Genomic DNA, 16772 nt, shown 5'->3' on the forward strand with positions numbered 1-16772 from the left:
TCAAAGGGAGGGAGGAGACCACGTGAGGCCCATCTGAGAGTGAGCCCCATCCCCACCCTCCACCCCCGCCCAGGGAAGCGGCCCTATCAGAGCTCCTGCTGCCACTTAAACTTGAAGCAATTTCTTGATCTTCATATGTTAACACAGCCCCAGAAGAATAGAGGCTGCTGATTTTCTGATGCAAGCCTCAAATGCCGCACTCAGATGTGAGATGCAGTAAGAACATAAAAACACTGCAAACTAGGCAATGTCTATCCTATGAGATACACACAGCAACTAAAAAGAATGAGGAATCACATATTGATGTGACATGAAGTTATACCTTAGCAAAGGTAAGTTGCAGTTATACACTGCATCATCTTATTTATATATAACAAGAAACCAAAACCATGCATTTGTATATGTACATTTTGACACATACAAATACAAAGAATATGTTCTTAAATTATATAAGCCAGATAAGGAGGGCAGTAGCTTCTTGGGAGGGGAGTGGAACTGAGTTGGTGTCAAGTGGAATTTTGTGGTATCTTTATTATTCGATTACTTTGACTTATTAGATCTTTATTATTTTATTATTATTAGATGGGGATGGCATGCATAAATACATTATCTGTATAACCCATCATTTATGTAGTCTTAAACATATAATTTGCATAATTAGAAATAAATGTTAAGAAGAGGAGGAAGAAAGCACTCAGCTAGGATGGGATGTCCTGGCATGTTTTCAGCCCCCATTTCTGCCCCATTTCTATGCTTCTGCTGTGTTCTTAGGCAAATCAATTTCCGTGACAAAGTCTACTTCCTTTTCTAGAAAATGAATCCCTTTCCCCAAGCTGCTGGGAGAGGCTCAGATACCCCGCTGTGAAAGTGCAGAAAAGCTGTAAAGGGCCTGCAGTGCAGAGCTGATGGGACAAATGGGAACCTGTCTATGTCGTGTTTCAGCTTCTGACTAGAAATGTGAGGAAGTCAGACTGCCTTCCACTGGGGCCACTCCTGCTGGGGGGGCCACTCCTGCTGACGGTCAGAAACATAAAAGACTAACCTCTTTGGCTCACACACCTGATCCCCAAGGTGCTTTGCTGGTTATTCAGTGATCCCGGCTGCTGAATACAAGAAGACTATGAGACATCAGTAGGGAAAGGTCTTTCCTTCTGATTAATCTTCAGTCTGAATCCCTGCAATGTTTAAAGATGGAAATTGAGGCTCAGAAAGTGAAAGGGAGCAGAAGATACAGCAAGTGTGTGGCAGAGTTTCACTCTGGAGTAGACACATCCCTAGCTCCTCTCCAGGTCCCAGGCCTACATGGAAGGGACATTCTCAGGAAGCATGAGGACGGGGCCAGCCTCGGCTCGTTCACCGCGCTCTCCTGGAACAGGGTCCAACATGGGCATGTGGAGTCGGTCAGTCCCAATAAGCAACTGTCGCACGCATGTAGGGCTGTGGGGTTTAGAGTCAGACTGGCTGCCAGCATTCCCATTCCAAATCCACAGTTCCCAGGTCTGTTCCCTTGGACTCATCACCAGATCTCTCAGTGGAGGTGTGCTCATCTGGAGAGCAGGGCAAAAGGGCAAAATCTGGTACTTATCATGTAAGGATTTTTTGAGGGTTATAGATGATCCATGTAAAGCACTTACTACAGTGCCTAGCAGAAAGGAGCTCATTAGATGCTCCTCCTCTTATTATTGATACATTATTATTATTATCATTTTATTATTACCTAAGACATGTTCTGGGGTGAGCTGAAAAAGAAATGGAAAGGAGAAACCTAATCTGAACATAAGATAACAGTAGTTAAAATATAAGCAATTTTACTTCCCTTCTATGTTGCCAAAATGTAGGAATGCAGCTTGTCATGAAATCACATTAACTCAAAATTTGGAAGTTCTTCTCAGGTAAGTCCCGTTTCAACTCTTCTTAGCTTAAAGATACCTCATGGGAGGTGGGTGTCCTAACAACTCTCTGATACTCACTGTTTCTCTTTCAAACTGGAAAGCAGAGAGCAGGTTCTATTAAAACTTAATAACCATGTTTTGTTTTCATTTATTTCTCTCTGTGGCTGCTTTCTATTTATGGCAATACTGATTTTCTATTTGGGGGTACTGATAGAATGTTTCTTTCTAAAATAAATCTATGTGAGTAAAAATTTGAATTGACTTAAATAAAAATATTAAATAAATAACAGTACAGGCAGGACACATGTTTGGTAAAAATCCTTGGGTGACATGTTAGAACACTTAACAATCCTACCAGCTCAGAGATTGTCTCCATTTTGTAAATGAGATAAGTGAGGCAAGCGCTGGTTAAAAAAGGCCCGAAGTGACACAGGTGTCTCAAACTCGAGCCTTCAAATCCATCCCTGATTTGTTCACATTCAAATCAAATATTCGGCCTCAGTTTTCTAGATTGGATGGAGAAGAAATTGCACGTTATGGCTAGAAGAAGTAAGTGCATTAGTCTTCCACCCCACCCCACCACCCCCCCCCCCCCACCCCCCGGCTCTAGACTAGCTATTACAGTAACCAGAGTAAACCAGAGTCATACAGAAAAAGAGAAAAGCACTATTGATCTCTCACCAAAGAGAGATAGAACACCAAAGAGAAAAACCGATAGACAGCAAGGCACCAAGAACACATTTTTTTGTTTCTTACTTGAAAACAATAGTGAAGGAATTTAGTTATAGCCACTCCCCAGCAGACCACACCCTTTCCCTCCCTCATCCACACCCATGCCCACCCCCCAAGCCCCAGCTAGACAGCAATTTGCTACAGCACAGAGCAAGTTAGCAGCATGAAGAGGAAATGGTGAGGTGAAAGGTGAAGTCTCAGAAAGGATTTTTTTGCAGACACATACTTGAGTGTTAACTGAAGTTGGCTTTTTATCATTTTTGCTTCCTAGCTGCTGATCATGAGCTGGATGGGGAGTGTCAGGGCTTCTCCCTGGACAGCCCTGTGGGCTGGAGAATCAAGGTGCAGAGCAGCACAGGTGAACCCCCTTTATCCCAGGCATGGGGCAGCCTGGCTGTCAAGACTAATCTAGCAGATGTGGCTGGGGTCGTGTGCCCCCCCGGGAGCATCCCTTCATGATGTTGCAAGCTTTCTGGAAAAGGATGACCTCAGAGAAGACAGCAAAATGCCTCTTCCTTGAAAAGCTCCAGTTCTTCTCCTTCTGACTCTTCCACACACATGCTGTATTACCTAGATTCCCAGAAGCCAGAGATTTAAGTAATGCCACGCCAGCAGCTGTCCAGATAAAGCAGCTCTGCTTCTGTTTTATGAGGCTCCAATGTGAGCATTTGGCGCATCACCCACATCCTCCCAGCCCTCCTCCAAAGAGATGGCAAAAGATGCTTGTGAGACTCTCTCTATAAAAGGGACCATCTTCCTGACAACGGCAAGGGCTCCTGTTCCTGCAATTGCTGTTCTTTCCCTGACCCAGGGTGCATGTGACCTCTACAGACACCACTCATGGGCTGGCCCACACAAGCATATCCAGAGAGTCCGGAAGATACGGACCTGTGACATGGTCAAGTCTCATTTTCCCATCCATGTTGTAGTCTTTGGATCCCTGATGAGTTCAAGTTGCCACTTAATATGGGAGACTATCACAGAGAAATAATATTTGGCATAAGCAGATATGCTTTCTACATTCCTGGGAAAAGAAACATTTCATAGGGAAGAAATCCTACTGTATTTGTATATGCATGTATTACATATGTATTATATAGTAGCAATTATTTACTTTGGGAGACATTAAAGTGTACCAGCTGCCTCAAAGCAAGGATTTCTTAATCTTTCCCTAAGAAGTCCTTTATCCTTTGAGAACAAAGACCACATTTAGATAGCATGCAGAAAAGTCTGGACTCCCAAATTCACTTATCTCTGCCTTTTCCATGAAAAAGTGAAAATAAAGGAAATGCAATTCTGAGGAGGCATATTAACCCTCAGCACAGGGAGGTTCCCATCAACGGGGTGACCATTCAGCCTAGTTTATGTGAGATTAAAAGGTTTCCTAGAACGTGGGGCTTTGGGTGCTAAAATCAGGGTGTAGTTCACCCAGGTGTAGTTCACCCATGTCGAGTCTGACCATCCTCCCACAATCTGGGGACTGACAGGTCCTTCCCTCGTGGATGAAATGGCTGATAAGGAGGCAACTGTGGCTTCTGGGATCACTTAGGAAGGAAAGTGGGGACAACAGACCAAGTAAAAGGGCAAGGAGAACTGGTGAGGTTAGAAACTTCTGGCACTTCTTTATCTTGTAGTTCACGTTCGATACACTCCCGACTACCCACCACGTTGCCCCTTCCCTAGGCTTCCCCATAACGACCAGCAGTGAACACTCTCAGTAGGGTTTTTATCAGCAACCAAAAGAGAGGCAACTGAATAACCATAGAGTCTCCAGCTGAGGGGATACTTCACCCCAACATAAAGTCATTTGGTGTTGGCTTTGACATCAGGGAAGCATCTCCTTAGGAGCTTGGAAGAAATGAGATACCTAAAAAGATGTAGAAAAATGGTAGCCCAGGAAATTCATGGGAAGGAGGCCAATGAAGTTTCCCAAGAAAGTAAGCCCCTAAAAGGGGCTTATAGGAGCAACTGAGTATCCCTCCCAAAATCTGAAGTGTAGGACAATTCTCAGTCAACATTCTTGGTAAAGGGATAAGTCCTTTTCCCACTGTCATGGAAGGGGAGTGAATCAAGATTTATTTTGAATGACCTCAGAGCAAGTCTGCCAATGAGAAAATATCTTTAAACACACACACACATACATACACACATCAGACCAGCTATAAAGAGGCCTTTTGATAATGGATCCAAACCAAAACCTAAGCAGAGTTTCCAAAGTCTATCCCCAAGAAAAGAAAAATGTTCAAGTCTATGAACCAAAAAGCACTGATGCTTCACTTGAGAAAATTCAGTGCTGGACAGATATCTTGGCACTGACATCAACCTAATCTCTTTGTGAGAGCCTTGATTAATTCACCCACCAATGCACATCCAGAAGATGGCCAGAATGGAGAGGAAACTGGAGTCGTTGAGTTCAGAGAGAAGACTTTAAAAGGTGGGTAGGTGGCAGATCATGGTCTTCCAATATTTGAGAGCTCTCAGTGGAAGAAGGGGGCCAATTGCTTGGTCCTAGATGCAAACTAAAGCAGAGACAAATCTGTGTCCCAACAAAGGAAAGAGCTTCCTTATAACTAAATCTTCTCCACAATAGAAGGAGCTGTGTTAGGAGGGAGTAAGCTCCTGTCCCTGGAGGTATACAAGCAGAGACTGACCAGCCTCCAGGACGCAATGGAGGATGCCGCTTCTGTGTGGGCTGGGAGCCTGCATCTGATGGCACCTGAAGCCTCTTCTCAGCTCTGAGGTCCTCCACGCTCTGCTCTTGGGTTCCGTCCAAACCTGTCATCCACGTGCCTTCCCTGGGCCCTTGGCCCCACGGCCCATGCCTCTCAGGTGGTGATGAGGGTCAGGAGAGATGCCAGGGTGTCCTGTTCATCCAGACATGAATGGGAATGAATGGCTTAGTTGTGAGCCATGTCCTCAATCAGAAGCATGATTCCAGGGATTCTGGGTCATTGTGTATGGGCAGTTTCTCGAGTTCCTGGTGTCCACTGTGCAGAACCGTGTACCTAAGGAGGAAGGAAAGAAAGCTTGAGAGTCTGACAGGCATTCTTCAAGGACACCAAAGAGAGCACTCCCATGACTCTTGATGTCCTTTCCCCACCCACTTCTGAGAGCTTGGCGAGGTGGGGCTGGCACTTCATCAAGAGGGAAGCCCAAAGAACAGCATCTGAACTGCTCCTTTTAACTGAAGTCCTGGGGGAAAGGACAGGCCCAGGGTTATATAGAGTGAGGGGTAGAACTGGCATTGGTACTCAGATTTATTTCCCTGCAACAAAACCTGGAGTTCTTGTGTTACTCATCAAAATGGACCCTACGTACCACTTCAGGCAGTGTCTATTATATATATCTTAGCAGGGATGGTTCTGGGTTCAGCAATACCCAGGTTCTGAACTGAGACTCATAAACCACTCAGAGCCTGAAAGACAATGTAGCTGTATTTGTTAGCTGGATTTCTTCTGGTGACATTTGGGACAGTAACTCAATTAGATGGATCCAACAGCATCAGAGTGAACTTTACCATTTGACTAGTGTTTATTATTTTTCTGCAGTATCACACACTTGCACTCAATATGTTAATTGCATTTAAATCAGTCTTAATCACAAGTGGGTCTTGTCATCAGTAATCCAGTTTACAGCATCTGGCAGTGATCCTTCTGACATTTCTACAGTTTAGAAGGGCTATTACCTCTCATTCTCATGGCCAATGTCTAGTCCATTCAGTAAAATAAACACACACTAGTTACTCGGCATCATGTGTTGACAACCAACTTGATGGTGGTTTCTCAAGAATTATACTGATGCTTTCCTTTGAATTATATTAATTTATTGTTGACTTGTGTTGACTGATTGGTACATACCAGGTACTGTACTAAACTCTCTCCACTCTATATAATCTGCACAACAACCCCATGAAATAAGATTATGTCTATTTTTCATTTAAGCCAAATTACACGTAGCCTCAGTGACTTGCTCAAAGGAGTACAGGTAATATGTGAAGATACAGCCTATCAAACCTGGTCTATTTGATAGCAACACCCATGTGTTTAACTGGTTCACACACAAGCCATGGACCAGCTATAAATTTAGAACAGTGAGTCTCAACAGAAACAATTTGGAGGCACTTTTGCTTGTCATGGCAGGGGTGATGCTAATAGTATCTAGTGGGTAGAGATCAAGAACGCTGCTAAATATTGTTTAGTACATGGCGCAGACTCCCACAACAAAGAATTAACTGGCCCAAAATGTCCATGGTGCCCTGATCTAGAATAAAATATCCTCCTAGCTAGACAGAAGCAGGTGTTAGCTGAGGAACACAAGACGAAGGGCATGAGTCTGCTCAGTGACAGAAGTGTCACTTCAGATGGTGCTAACAGAGAGGTGAGCAGCAGAGCCATGACCTGAAGAACCACAAGTACCTGCTAGGTGAGTGCTGAGGAGAAAAATGAAGTGGAAAGAGTTATAGAAAGGGCTGGATCACACAGTCTTCATGAGGGTGGCCAGGACAGTCCCAGTGAGATATGTGAGTAAAGGCTTTAGGGTGGTCAGTGTTCCAGCTATAGAGTCATAATCTCTCAGCCTCAATACCACTCTTCTAAGCTTGGCTCTGTGGTTCTGCAAAGCAAGTTCTGGCTTGTGAGCTGGCTTCTCTCAGGCTTCTCCAGCAGATGACTGGAAGCCTGGATGGAAGAGAAGAGCCTTGCTCCTCCTGCGAGCTTCCTACCTACTCAGCTTCTCGTGAGCATCACCCCACCCATGCTTCCTCAGCAGCAGCGCTGCCTTGCCGTAGCAGCAGCAAGTCTTTTTTACAGTTTTTCCAACTCTTACATAACCAGCTTCATAACAGCCCCTTGGAGGTAATGCGTCCTTTTCCTCAGAGGTCCAAGTTTCTGCTCTGTGGGATCTCTCTAAGTTTCTAGGTTTGTTTGTGTTTTTTTTTTTTTTTTTTTGATTACTCCTTTTGTTCTCTCAGCCCTAGAGGGAGCAGTTGCTTCTTACTGTTGCTACCTCCATATATTAAAATATTGCTTAAATATCTGGTGTGGTTTCTGTCTTCTGACTAGATCCTATGAAATATAATAAAGAATGGAGATAGGTGCGTATCAGGGAGAAGAACATTCCAGGTAGAACAGCAGGTGCAAAGGTCCTGAGGTTAGATTCTGTCTGGAAGTTCTGAAGAAAAGCAAAGATCCTGGGTGCCAAGGCAGAAAGAGTGAGGGGAAGAGTGGAAGGAGTTGAAAGTTGAGGTCAGTGAGGTAGCTGGGGCCGGAGTGTGGAGGTGGAGGGGCCACGGCTTGCAGATTCCTGTAAGGCTTTGACTTTCACTACATGTGAGAGGTTTGAGCAGTGCCCTGACATAATCTGAATGACTTCTTAGCTGGCTCTCTCTGGTTGCTCTATGGAGAGTAGATGGAATGGAGCTGACATGAGCACAGGGATTCAGGAGGTTACAGCAATAATCTGAGTGAAGGAGTAGTTTGCTGTTATACTTAATCCTAGCAGAAGACCTAGCCTTTACAACTGTTCTCAAGCTCTGTCATGTGTGGTGGGGTTTCCCTGACCTTATCTCACCAACCAGAGGCTGTGTTGTGCAGCATAGTGATAAAAACTATGACTTGAGTCAGCAGACCTTTCCCCCAAACCAGGCTCTACCACTTACCAGCTTTGTGATATTTAGCAAGTTATTCAATGTCACGATGCCTCATTTTCCTCCAGTGTGACAGAGTGACAGAGATACCTCACAGTACTGGTGTATGGACCAAATTATATTATGTATGAAAAACAGGAGCACAGAGTCTGACACAAAACAGAATCTCAAAATACTGAAGCTAAAATTATTCTATTTACTTCTTTCCCTCAATATCTCATTTAGATGTGAGTATATGATAATGACAGCATATATAATTCTAGGCTTAAAAATATTTTCCTGCTTTATTTCCTTTACAGGCAAAACTTAAAAGAATTCAAGATATTGAAAGCTTCCAGATCTTGTTCTTTCTCTCTTATCAGAAACACAAGCTCTCATTTGGCAAGCATGGGCACCAAAGCAGCACTAATTGATTTTCCCACCCATGACTTCAAAAGTAGCTTTTCAGGCCAGGTAATATAGGCAATAAAACCAACATTATATGGAGAAAAAAGTGAAACTTGGTGCATCCGAGTGAGTAATGAGCATTGTGGTAAGTGAGCGGCAGAGCCTGACCAGGACCACAGTCAGATGCCCACCTGTTTGCTCAAATTCACATCCATTGAGTCGGTGATGCTATCTAACCATCTCATCCTTTGTCATCCCCTTCTCCAACTGACTTCAATCTTTCCCAGCATCAGGGTCTTTTTCAATGAGTTGACTCTTTATATCAGGTGGCCAAAGTATTGGAGCTTCAGCATCAGTCCTTCCAATAAATATTCAGGGTTGATTTCCTTTAGGACTGACTAGTTTGATCTTGCTGTCCAAGGGACCCTCAAGAATCTTCTCCAGCACTGCAGTTTGAAAGCATCAGTTCTTTGGCGCTCAGCCTCCTTTATCATCTAACTCTCACACGCATACATGACAACTAGAAACATCATAGCTTTGACTATTCAGACCTTTGCTGGCAAAGTGATGTCTCTGCTTTGTATAACACTGTCTAGGTTTGTCATAGCTTTCCTTCCAAGGAGCAAGCGTCTCTTAATTTTGTGGCTGCAGTCATCATCCACAGTGGCTTTGGAACCCAAGTAGCAACTATACTAGGACCTATTTTACAGATGAGAAAACTAAGACTCAGAGAAGTCAAGCAATTTATTTAAGGCCACAGTGTCTATGACACCCACACTCTTAACCTCAAAACACATTCCCAAACCTTTGCCCTTTTCATGGCCAATAAGCCATGCTCACTGGCAATCAATCAAGTCCACATGAAGAGGGTGTCCTGTTTGAGGCATCTTTTCATATTTATATACAAAGATATGCTGCCATGGAATCAGGCACACCTCCACAGCAGCCTTTAACATGTCTCTCCTGAGTATCTGTTTCTCGTGTGCTAATGAGTGAGTTGTTTAGGAATAACAAGTGGAGGCTCCAGAGTTTAGTGGAAAGACAGAATTTCCCATTACACATGGGCATGTTTCCTGTTACATTTGGATGGTCCTGTCACCATCGTGGGTGATACACCCAGAAAGGAGAGGCCAGTCTGAGATTTCCTCGATAGCACTCTCGCAGAGGGCGGTGTGTCTTACGTGGTTGTCTGACCTGCAGAGGTTTCTCCAAATCTCATGAGACCTATATTTAATTTGGTATTTTCACTTTGACAGTAAATAAGTAACCTGAGCAGATTTGGAATGATATGGTAAGCTATCTTATGAACTCATACTGCCTTGTGAGTTCAGCTTCGCCTGGTGTGGTGACAGTGACTGACTTTGGGCAGCATTTCTCCAACAAGGGTGCGTGAAAGCGCATGATACTGCAAAACAGCATTCAGGTCCTGACTCTACCACTTACTAGATGTGTTACCTGATCAGGTAGCTTAGTTCTACCTACCTCACAGCTTTGTTGTGATAAAATCAACATCTATAAAGACCTTCACAAAAGGCTGGACATGTAGTGGGTGCAGAAATCTTCACTGGTAAGGAAACCAAGGTGCAAAATATGTGACACTCCCAAGGTCATAGAAGTAGTTATGTATGAGGTAGTTAAGAATACAGGCTTTTGAGTCAGAATGCCTAAGTTTAATCCTACCTCTAGCACTGTGATTTACTCAAAGTGTTCTGAGTCACTGTGGGCATTCAGTGAAATAACACACATAAAATGCTTATTAGAACAGTGCCAGTCAGCTAGTAAGCACTCAATAAGTGTTTACGAGAACTGTTGCTATTTGATGATAGAAGTAAGACCTGAACCCAGTACTTGATGGCTGATTTGCAGAAATCCATTCTTTAATCAAATATTTGTTCACTTAGTCATTGATCATAGGGCTGTTGAAGGAAACCTTGAAGATGGATTTACAGATAAAGAAACAGCCCCAGAGAGAGGTTGTCCTGAGTGACAGAAGTCTCCGGGTTGGTTTGGTATAAGATCTGTTTGATGAAAGAGCTGCAATCTTGGAGCTGAGCTGTGGAAAGCAGACCCCAGATGTGTGAGTGCACCTGGACGGCTCTGAGTCCAGATGAAAAAAACCCAACTGCTGTCTCCTAAGCAACAGGAAGGCAGGAAGCAGCTCCCTTCAAGCTGGATTGCTTTCCCTCTCTGCATTAATTTACTCAAACATGACTGAAGCCACATTAGGTTTGATAATTACCTGAGTCTACAATTCATTCACTGAGCAATTAGCATCACACTTAGAGCAGCCTGGATGCAGTAATTAGTCACATGATAATAGCCCCCTTTGCCTGCCCAACCTAGTATTATAAGGAAATGATTAGACTTTATTACACATGCGGCTCTCCCCCTCATGGCAGTGTTCACATGGGGGCACTTGCAAGAAGATGATTTAATTAAGATGCAAGGTGCATGAGTTTAAAGAGATTCAACCCTAAAGCAAAGTTTCATGGAAGCCGGAGCACCATCACCTGGAAACAAAGATCTCATATTGGGTGCTTTTTGATGTTCAGAGGAAAATGAAATTTTCAAATTCTTAGGCATTTATTCATTCGGCCACTTATTTATTTAAAAACGTATTATGAGTGCTTACCACTGTGTCATGCCCTGAAGGTAACAGGGCAGTGAGGAAAATCTATAGTCCCTGTCCACAAGGAGCTCACAGGGCCGTGTGGGAGACCCACAGTGAGATGGAAAATAGCCAGCCTGAGAAGCGTTAGGGATGAGAGGTTCTTGGCAGTGCTGAGAACATGTCACAGGGGATGTGGCCAAGGTTAGTGTGTCAGGGTAGCATGACTGAGGAAGTGAGGGAGATGAGAGCTGAAAGATGGGTAAGGGTTAAACAGGTAAAGAGGGGGAAGATGTTGGCTAAGGGCCAGCCAGAATAGAGGACCACAATCCTGAGGGCATGTGTGACAGCGGAACAGGGTGCGCAGCATTCCAGGAGGAGGGTGAAGGCCCAAAGGCTCCCCTTGCTAAAGGCCGTTTTGCTCATCCTCAGAGCAGCGCGAAGCTGGCCAAGGGAACAAGAGTGGGCTCATGAGGACTTAATGATTTGGAAGACCATTCTAGCTGTGATGTGTAGAGTGGGCAGAGGTGCGGTTGCAATGGGGGCCAGAGGCAAATCAGGAGTTAGCTTCCCATTGCTTCTATAATAAATTACTACAAACTTACTAGCTCAAAAGAATGCAAATTTATTATCTTACAGTTCTGGAGGTCAGAAGTTCAAAATGGGTGTCAGTGGGCTAAAGTCAAGGTTCTGGGTGGAGCTGCACTCTTTCTGGAGATCCCAGGAGAGAACGCCATTCCTCATCTTTTCCAGCATCTAGAGGCTGCCCTCATTCCTTGCTTTGTGGCCTCATTGCTCTGACCTCTGCTTCCACCATCACATCTCTTCCTCTGACCCTGATCCTCCTGTCTCCTTATAAGGATGCTTGTGATTACAGTGGGCCCATCCAGATAATCCAGGGAAATCTCCTCCCCATCTCACTACAATACCGTAATCACATCTACAAAGTCCCTTAGCCATCTAAGGTAATAGATTCATCGGTTTTGAGGAATAGGATGCAAACCTCTTCGGACACTATTTTGCCTGTCACAGGTGATTTTCTTTCTTTCTTTCTTTTTTTTGTTTCTTTAAGATGGTATATACTGAAGCAACTTTGCACACATGCACATGCTGATTTTAGGGGCTTCCCAGGTGGTAAAGAATCCAGCTGCCAATGCAGGAGACATTGGTTTTATCCCAGGGTCAGGAAGATCCCCTGGAGTAGAAAATGGCAACTCACTCCAGTTTTTTTTTGCCTGGAAAATTCCATGGAGAGAGGCGCCTGGCATGTTACAGCCCATGCGGCCATAGAGTCCGACACGACTGAGCCACTGAGCACAAAAACAACATGCTGACTTTAACATTGTTGTTATGCTTATGTTGGGGGAGTAGGCAGTGTGGACTGGCACTCTTTATTTTTATTCTATTTCCTAATTTTTATTGTGGTATATTTAATTTAAAATGTGTTAGTTTCAGGTGTGCAGTAAAGTGAGTCAATTATACAAAATATATCACAGGTGATTTTTAAGGTGTCTAGAGATGTCAGACATCTGGTCCCATCACTTCATGGCAAATAGATGGGGAAATAGTGGAAACAGTGAGAGACTTTATTTTGGGGGACTCCAAAATCACTGCCATGAAATTAAAAGACACTTGCTCCTTGGAAGAAAAGTTATGACCAACCTAGACAACATATTAAAAAGCAGAGACATTACTTTGCCAACAAAGGTCTGTTTAGTCAAAGCTATGGTTTTTTCTAGTAGTCATGTATGGATGTGAGAGCTGGACTATAAAGAAAACTAAGCGCCTATAAAGATTTGATGCTTTTGTACTGTTGTGTTGGAGAAGACTTTTGAGAGTCCCTTGGACTGAAAGGAGATGCAACCAGTCAATCCTAAAGGAAATCAGTCCTGAATATTCATTGGAAGGACTGATGCTGAAGCTGAAACTCCAGTACTTTGGCTACCTGATGGGAAGAACTGACTCATTTGAAAATACGCCAATGTGGGGAAAGACTAAAGGCAGGAGGAGAAGGGGACAACAGAGGATGAGATGGTTGGATGAGATATCAGTGACTCGGAGATTTGGGATGGTAGCAGTGAAGGTGTTGGGAAGTAGTCAGATTCAGGTTCCACCTTGAAGGCAGGGCTCCCAGGACCTGGTAGTGCCCTGGACGTGGGGACGATGAGGGCTTTCAAGGTCTGGCATGGGCTGGGTGAAGTGCGGAGGAGGGAAGAACTTAGAGTGGTATCCTCAGTTTGTGGAATGGTGATTGTTCTAAAAGCATCCTGCATGGTAGGGATGAGGTTCCTGGGAGATGAGGCTTAGAGGAAGCTGAGGCTCCATGACTGAGGGTAAGGAAGTTGGGCTGAATCTTGAGGTGAAGGAGAATGAAATGAATACAGGCTGCACTGTGGGAAATAACAGGGACAATGGGGACACTGAGACCAGTGTGGAGGCTCGTTCCTCAGGAAGAGACAAGACAGGTCATAAGAACAAGTAGGAGCAGTAAGTGGGAGGAGAGAGAAGGACCTTGTAGAGAATGGTGAGCAGGACACCCTCACTGGTCCCACCGATTGAGAAGGGTGTCCGGTCTGAATTTAGCCTGCAAACCTAATGGGATGCCAATGTCATTAATGATGGAGCTCTCAATCACCTGTGATTTTCCTTCTCCAGGAGAAACACCTCCAACTCCTTCAGGATTCCTCATAGACCAGGGTTCCTATTCTCCCCTGGCTCCCTGGTTGTTCCCCTCTGCACTAGCTTATTTCTGTCATTAGAAAACAGATATTCTTGCTAAGGGACCCTGGCCTTAGGTCCTCTCTTTGATTGTCAGTGGAGCTGGGATTAAAATCCACACCTATAATTCAGCTGTTTGTTTTTACACAGGAATTTATAACTACTCCAAAACAGGAAATGTTTCCTTTAACTGTGTTCCTCTCTTGGTCTCCCCACCCCACACTATCACAGGCTCACAATTTCTTACACATGCTTCTTAACCACAGCACACAGCTGTGGCTGGAGGTGTGGCTGTGGTCTCCAGCCATTTCTTTCCTAATCTAAGGACCCCCTTAGATTAGTCCCCACCCCTGCAGGAGGCTCTAACCTCCTGGCCATGTGTTAGTCAGGAGGCTCTACCTCCTGGTCATGCGTTAGTCACTCAGTCATGACCCCACGGACTGTAGCTCACCAAGCTCCACTGTCCATGGGATTCTCCAGGCAAGAATACTGGATTGAATTGCCATTTCCTTTTCAGGGGACGATCCTGACCCAGGGATCGAACCTGGGTCTCCTGCATTGCAGGCAGATTATTTACCATCTGAGCTATAGGGAAGTCCACCTCCAGGTCATGGCAGAATCCAAAGTTAACTCTGCTTCTATCTCCAGGAAATATGTGACTGGGGAACATGGAGATATTATCAAGGTCTTAGTGTTTGAGCTGAGAATGGGAAGGGCTGCCTAGGGGAGCCAGGTTTGACTCATGTGTTCATAGAAGCAAAGAAAGGTGATCTAGAAAGAGAAAAGAATAAAGCTGATATGCAGTGAAAAAAACAGAAATAGATTATGGTCTCAGAGAGATAGAGAGAGGAACTTAATCCCTAAAAGTACCCATCTTCCTCATTTGTCACCAGGAAGGCCAGTGAGTTTGCTATTCTGGGGATCCATGAAACATCTCTGTATCTTTTCAATAAATCTCCCTGTGTTTTTCTCCAGGAAGGACAAATGGGTTTACAGTCTATAGTAAACATTGTGAGTTATTTAAAGCAAAGGCTCACACATTCTTTTTTCTTTCTAACAGAACCTGCCTCCTAGTATAGGCAAAAATACCAGGTGCATTACAGCTAAGGGCTTGGCCTGTGATCTTCTGATTAACAATACTTGAAGGTCTGCTAGGGGGATGGAAAATGTTTTCCTCCTGAATAAAAGACAAGTACAATAAGAGTCTACCTTATCTTCTAGCACTTGGTTATGATTATGTGAGGAAGATGCAATGTTTGGAACTATTGCAGCTAGTTTGTGATCACAAGAGTATCATTTAGAATGAAAGCTAACAGGCTGAAAAGAGCAGAGGAAAAGCATCTGGGTCCTTCACAGTGCTGTTGAATCACTGAAATAACCAATCCTAAAACTACCAAACTCTACCAAACCAAGCTTTTTATCATGTAAATGGATAAATAATCTTATTTTTAAAGTTAATTTTAGTTAGGAATTCTAGCACTCACAGGCCAAAGTATTCTGAATGACACAATGCCCACAATCCCTGTATTTCATGTCTACAATGACTTCCACATTCTACCACATCCAAATTCTACCCACTCTTTAAGATCCATTCAATGTCACCTACTTCCAGAATCCTTCTACACCACCCATGAGCATTTATTATCTGTAGGAACACAAATTATCTGCTAATGTGAGGTGTCTGATTGGACATATGTCTGGCCTCCTGACACTCCTGGAAGGCAGAGCCGGCATCTTATTAAAAGAAGAATCAATCTTTCAGCCCTCTGTACCAGACCCTGCACTGCGTACTTTAAAATGTTATTGCATTTAATACTAACAATGAGTCTATGATGTTAGCACTGTTATTTTATATATTTCCATTTCACAGATGAGAACACTGAAGCTCAGAGAGGTTAAGATTTGCCAGAGGTTACTCAACTAGCAATGGCAAAAGTGAAGTGAAGTCGCTCAGTCGTGTCCGACTCTTCATGACCCCATGGACTGTAGCCTACAAGGCTCCTCCGTCCTTTTTTTCCAGGCAACAGTACTGAAGTGGGTTGCCATTGCCTTCTAGCAAAGCCAGGATTCAAACCCAGGCATGGTAGAATCCCAAGCCCTTTCTGCTATTAGTACTTTGCAGCCTTATTCTTTTTAATACTTGCTACATAGCTCACAATATATAGTGCAGAATATCATAGAATATATAGAAATGTTTACTGACTGGATTACAGAATGAGACAACCCTCCCCACATTGCCTGGAATTTATATTGATTACAAAGTATGTTGGCAACTATTCTCCCACTGATCTTCACAGCAGCCCTGTGTGTTCACCACTCAGGTTATCTCTGCTGTAGTGACAGTACTTTCTATTCTTTCCTGTGCTATGCCATATCTTCCAGAGGATGGGGTGGGGAGATGTAATCCCCTCCACACATTCCTCTTTGGGAAAAAACCAGGCTGAGAGTATTTCTGGCTGTGGGTATTCCATGTCAGGAGGCCAGACATATGTACAATCAGACACCTCACATTAGCAGATAATTTGTGTTCCTACAGATTATAAATGCTCCTGGGTGGTGTAGAAGGCTCTGGAAGGAGATGGCATCGAATGGATCTTAAAGGGCGTGTAGGATTTGGATGTGATAGAATGTGGGAAGTCATTGTAGACATGGAATACAGGGATCGTGGGCATTGTGTCATTCAATCCTTCCATGAGGAGGATACTGAGAAACACAAAACTCACATCATGGGTTCGGTCACTTCCATGGACACCCCCTGGCAAAGAAGCTAGGAGTCTGAAGATTAAAAAAG

The 16772-nt window shown here is 44.0% G+C and overlaps 1 protein-coding gene across 2 annotated transcripts in view; it reads right to left on the reverse strand.

Moving 5' to 3' along the window:
• Positions 1–2748: 2748 nt before the first annotated feature.
• HTR4 (5-hydroxytryptamine receptor 4) overlaps positions 2749–16772 on the reverse strand; it is a 186170-nt gene continuing 172146 nt past the window's right edge. The window contains exon 9 of one of the 2 annotated variants that reach the window (XM_061151678.1): positions 2749–5629. In XM_061151678.1, coding sequence (XP_061007661.1) covers positions 5545–5629 — 85 coding nt within the window. In that variant the 3' untranslated portion in view covers positions 2749–5544. The remainder of the gene's footprint in view (positions 5630–16772) is intronic. The other variant, XR_009694198.1, reaches the window with a different exon arrangement.

The sequence above is a fragment of the Dama dama genome, chromosome 9 (genome assembly GCF_033118175.1).
Source record: "Dama dama isolate Ldn47 chromosome 9, ASM3311817v1, whole genome shotgun sequence".
Classification (NCBI taxonomy): Eukaryota; Metazoa; Chordata; class Mammalia; order Artiodactyla; family Cervidae; genus Dama; species Dama dama.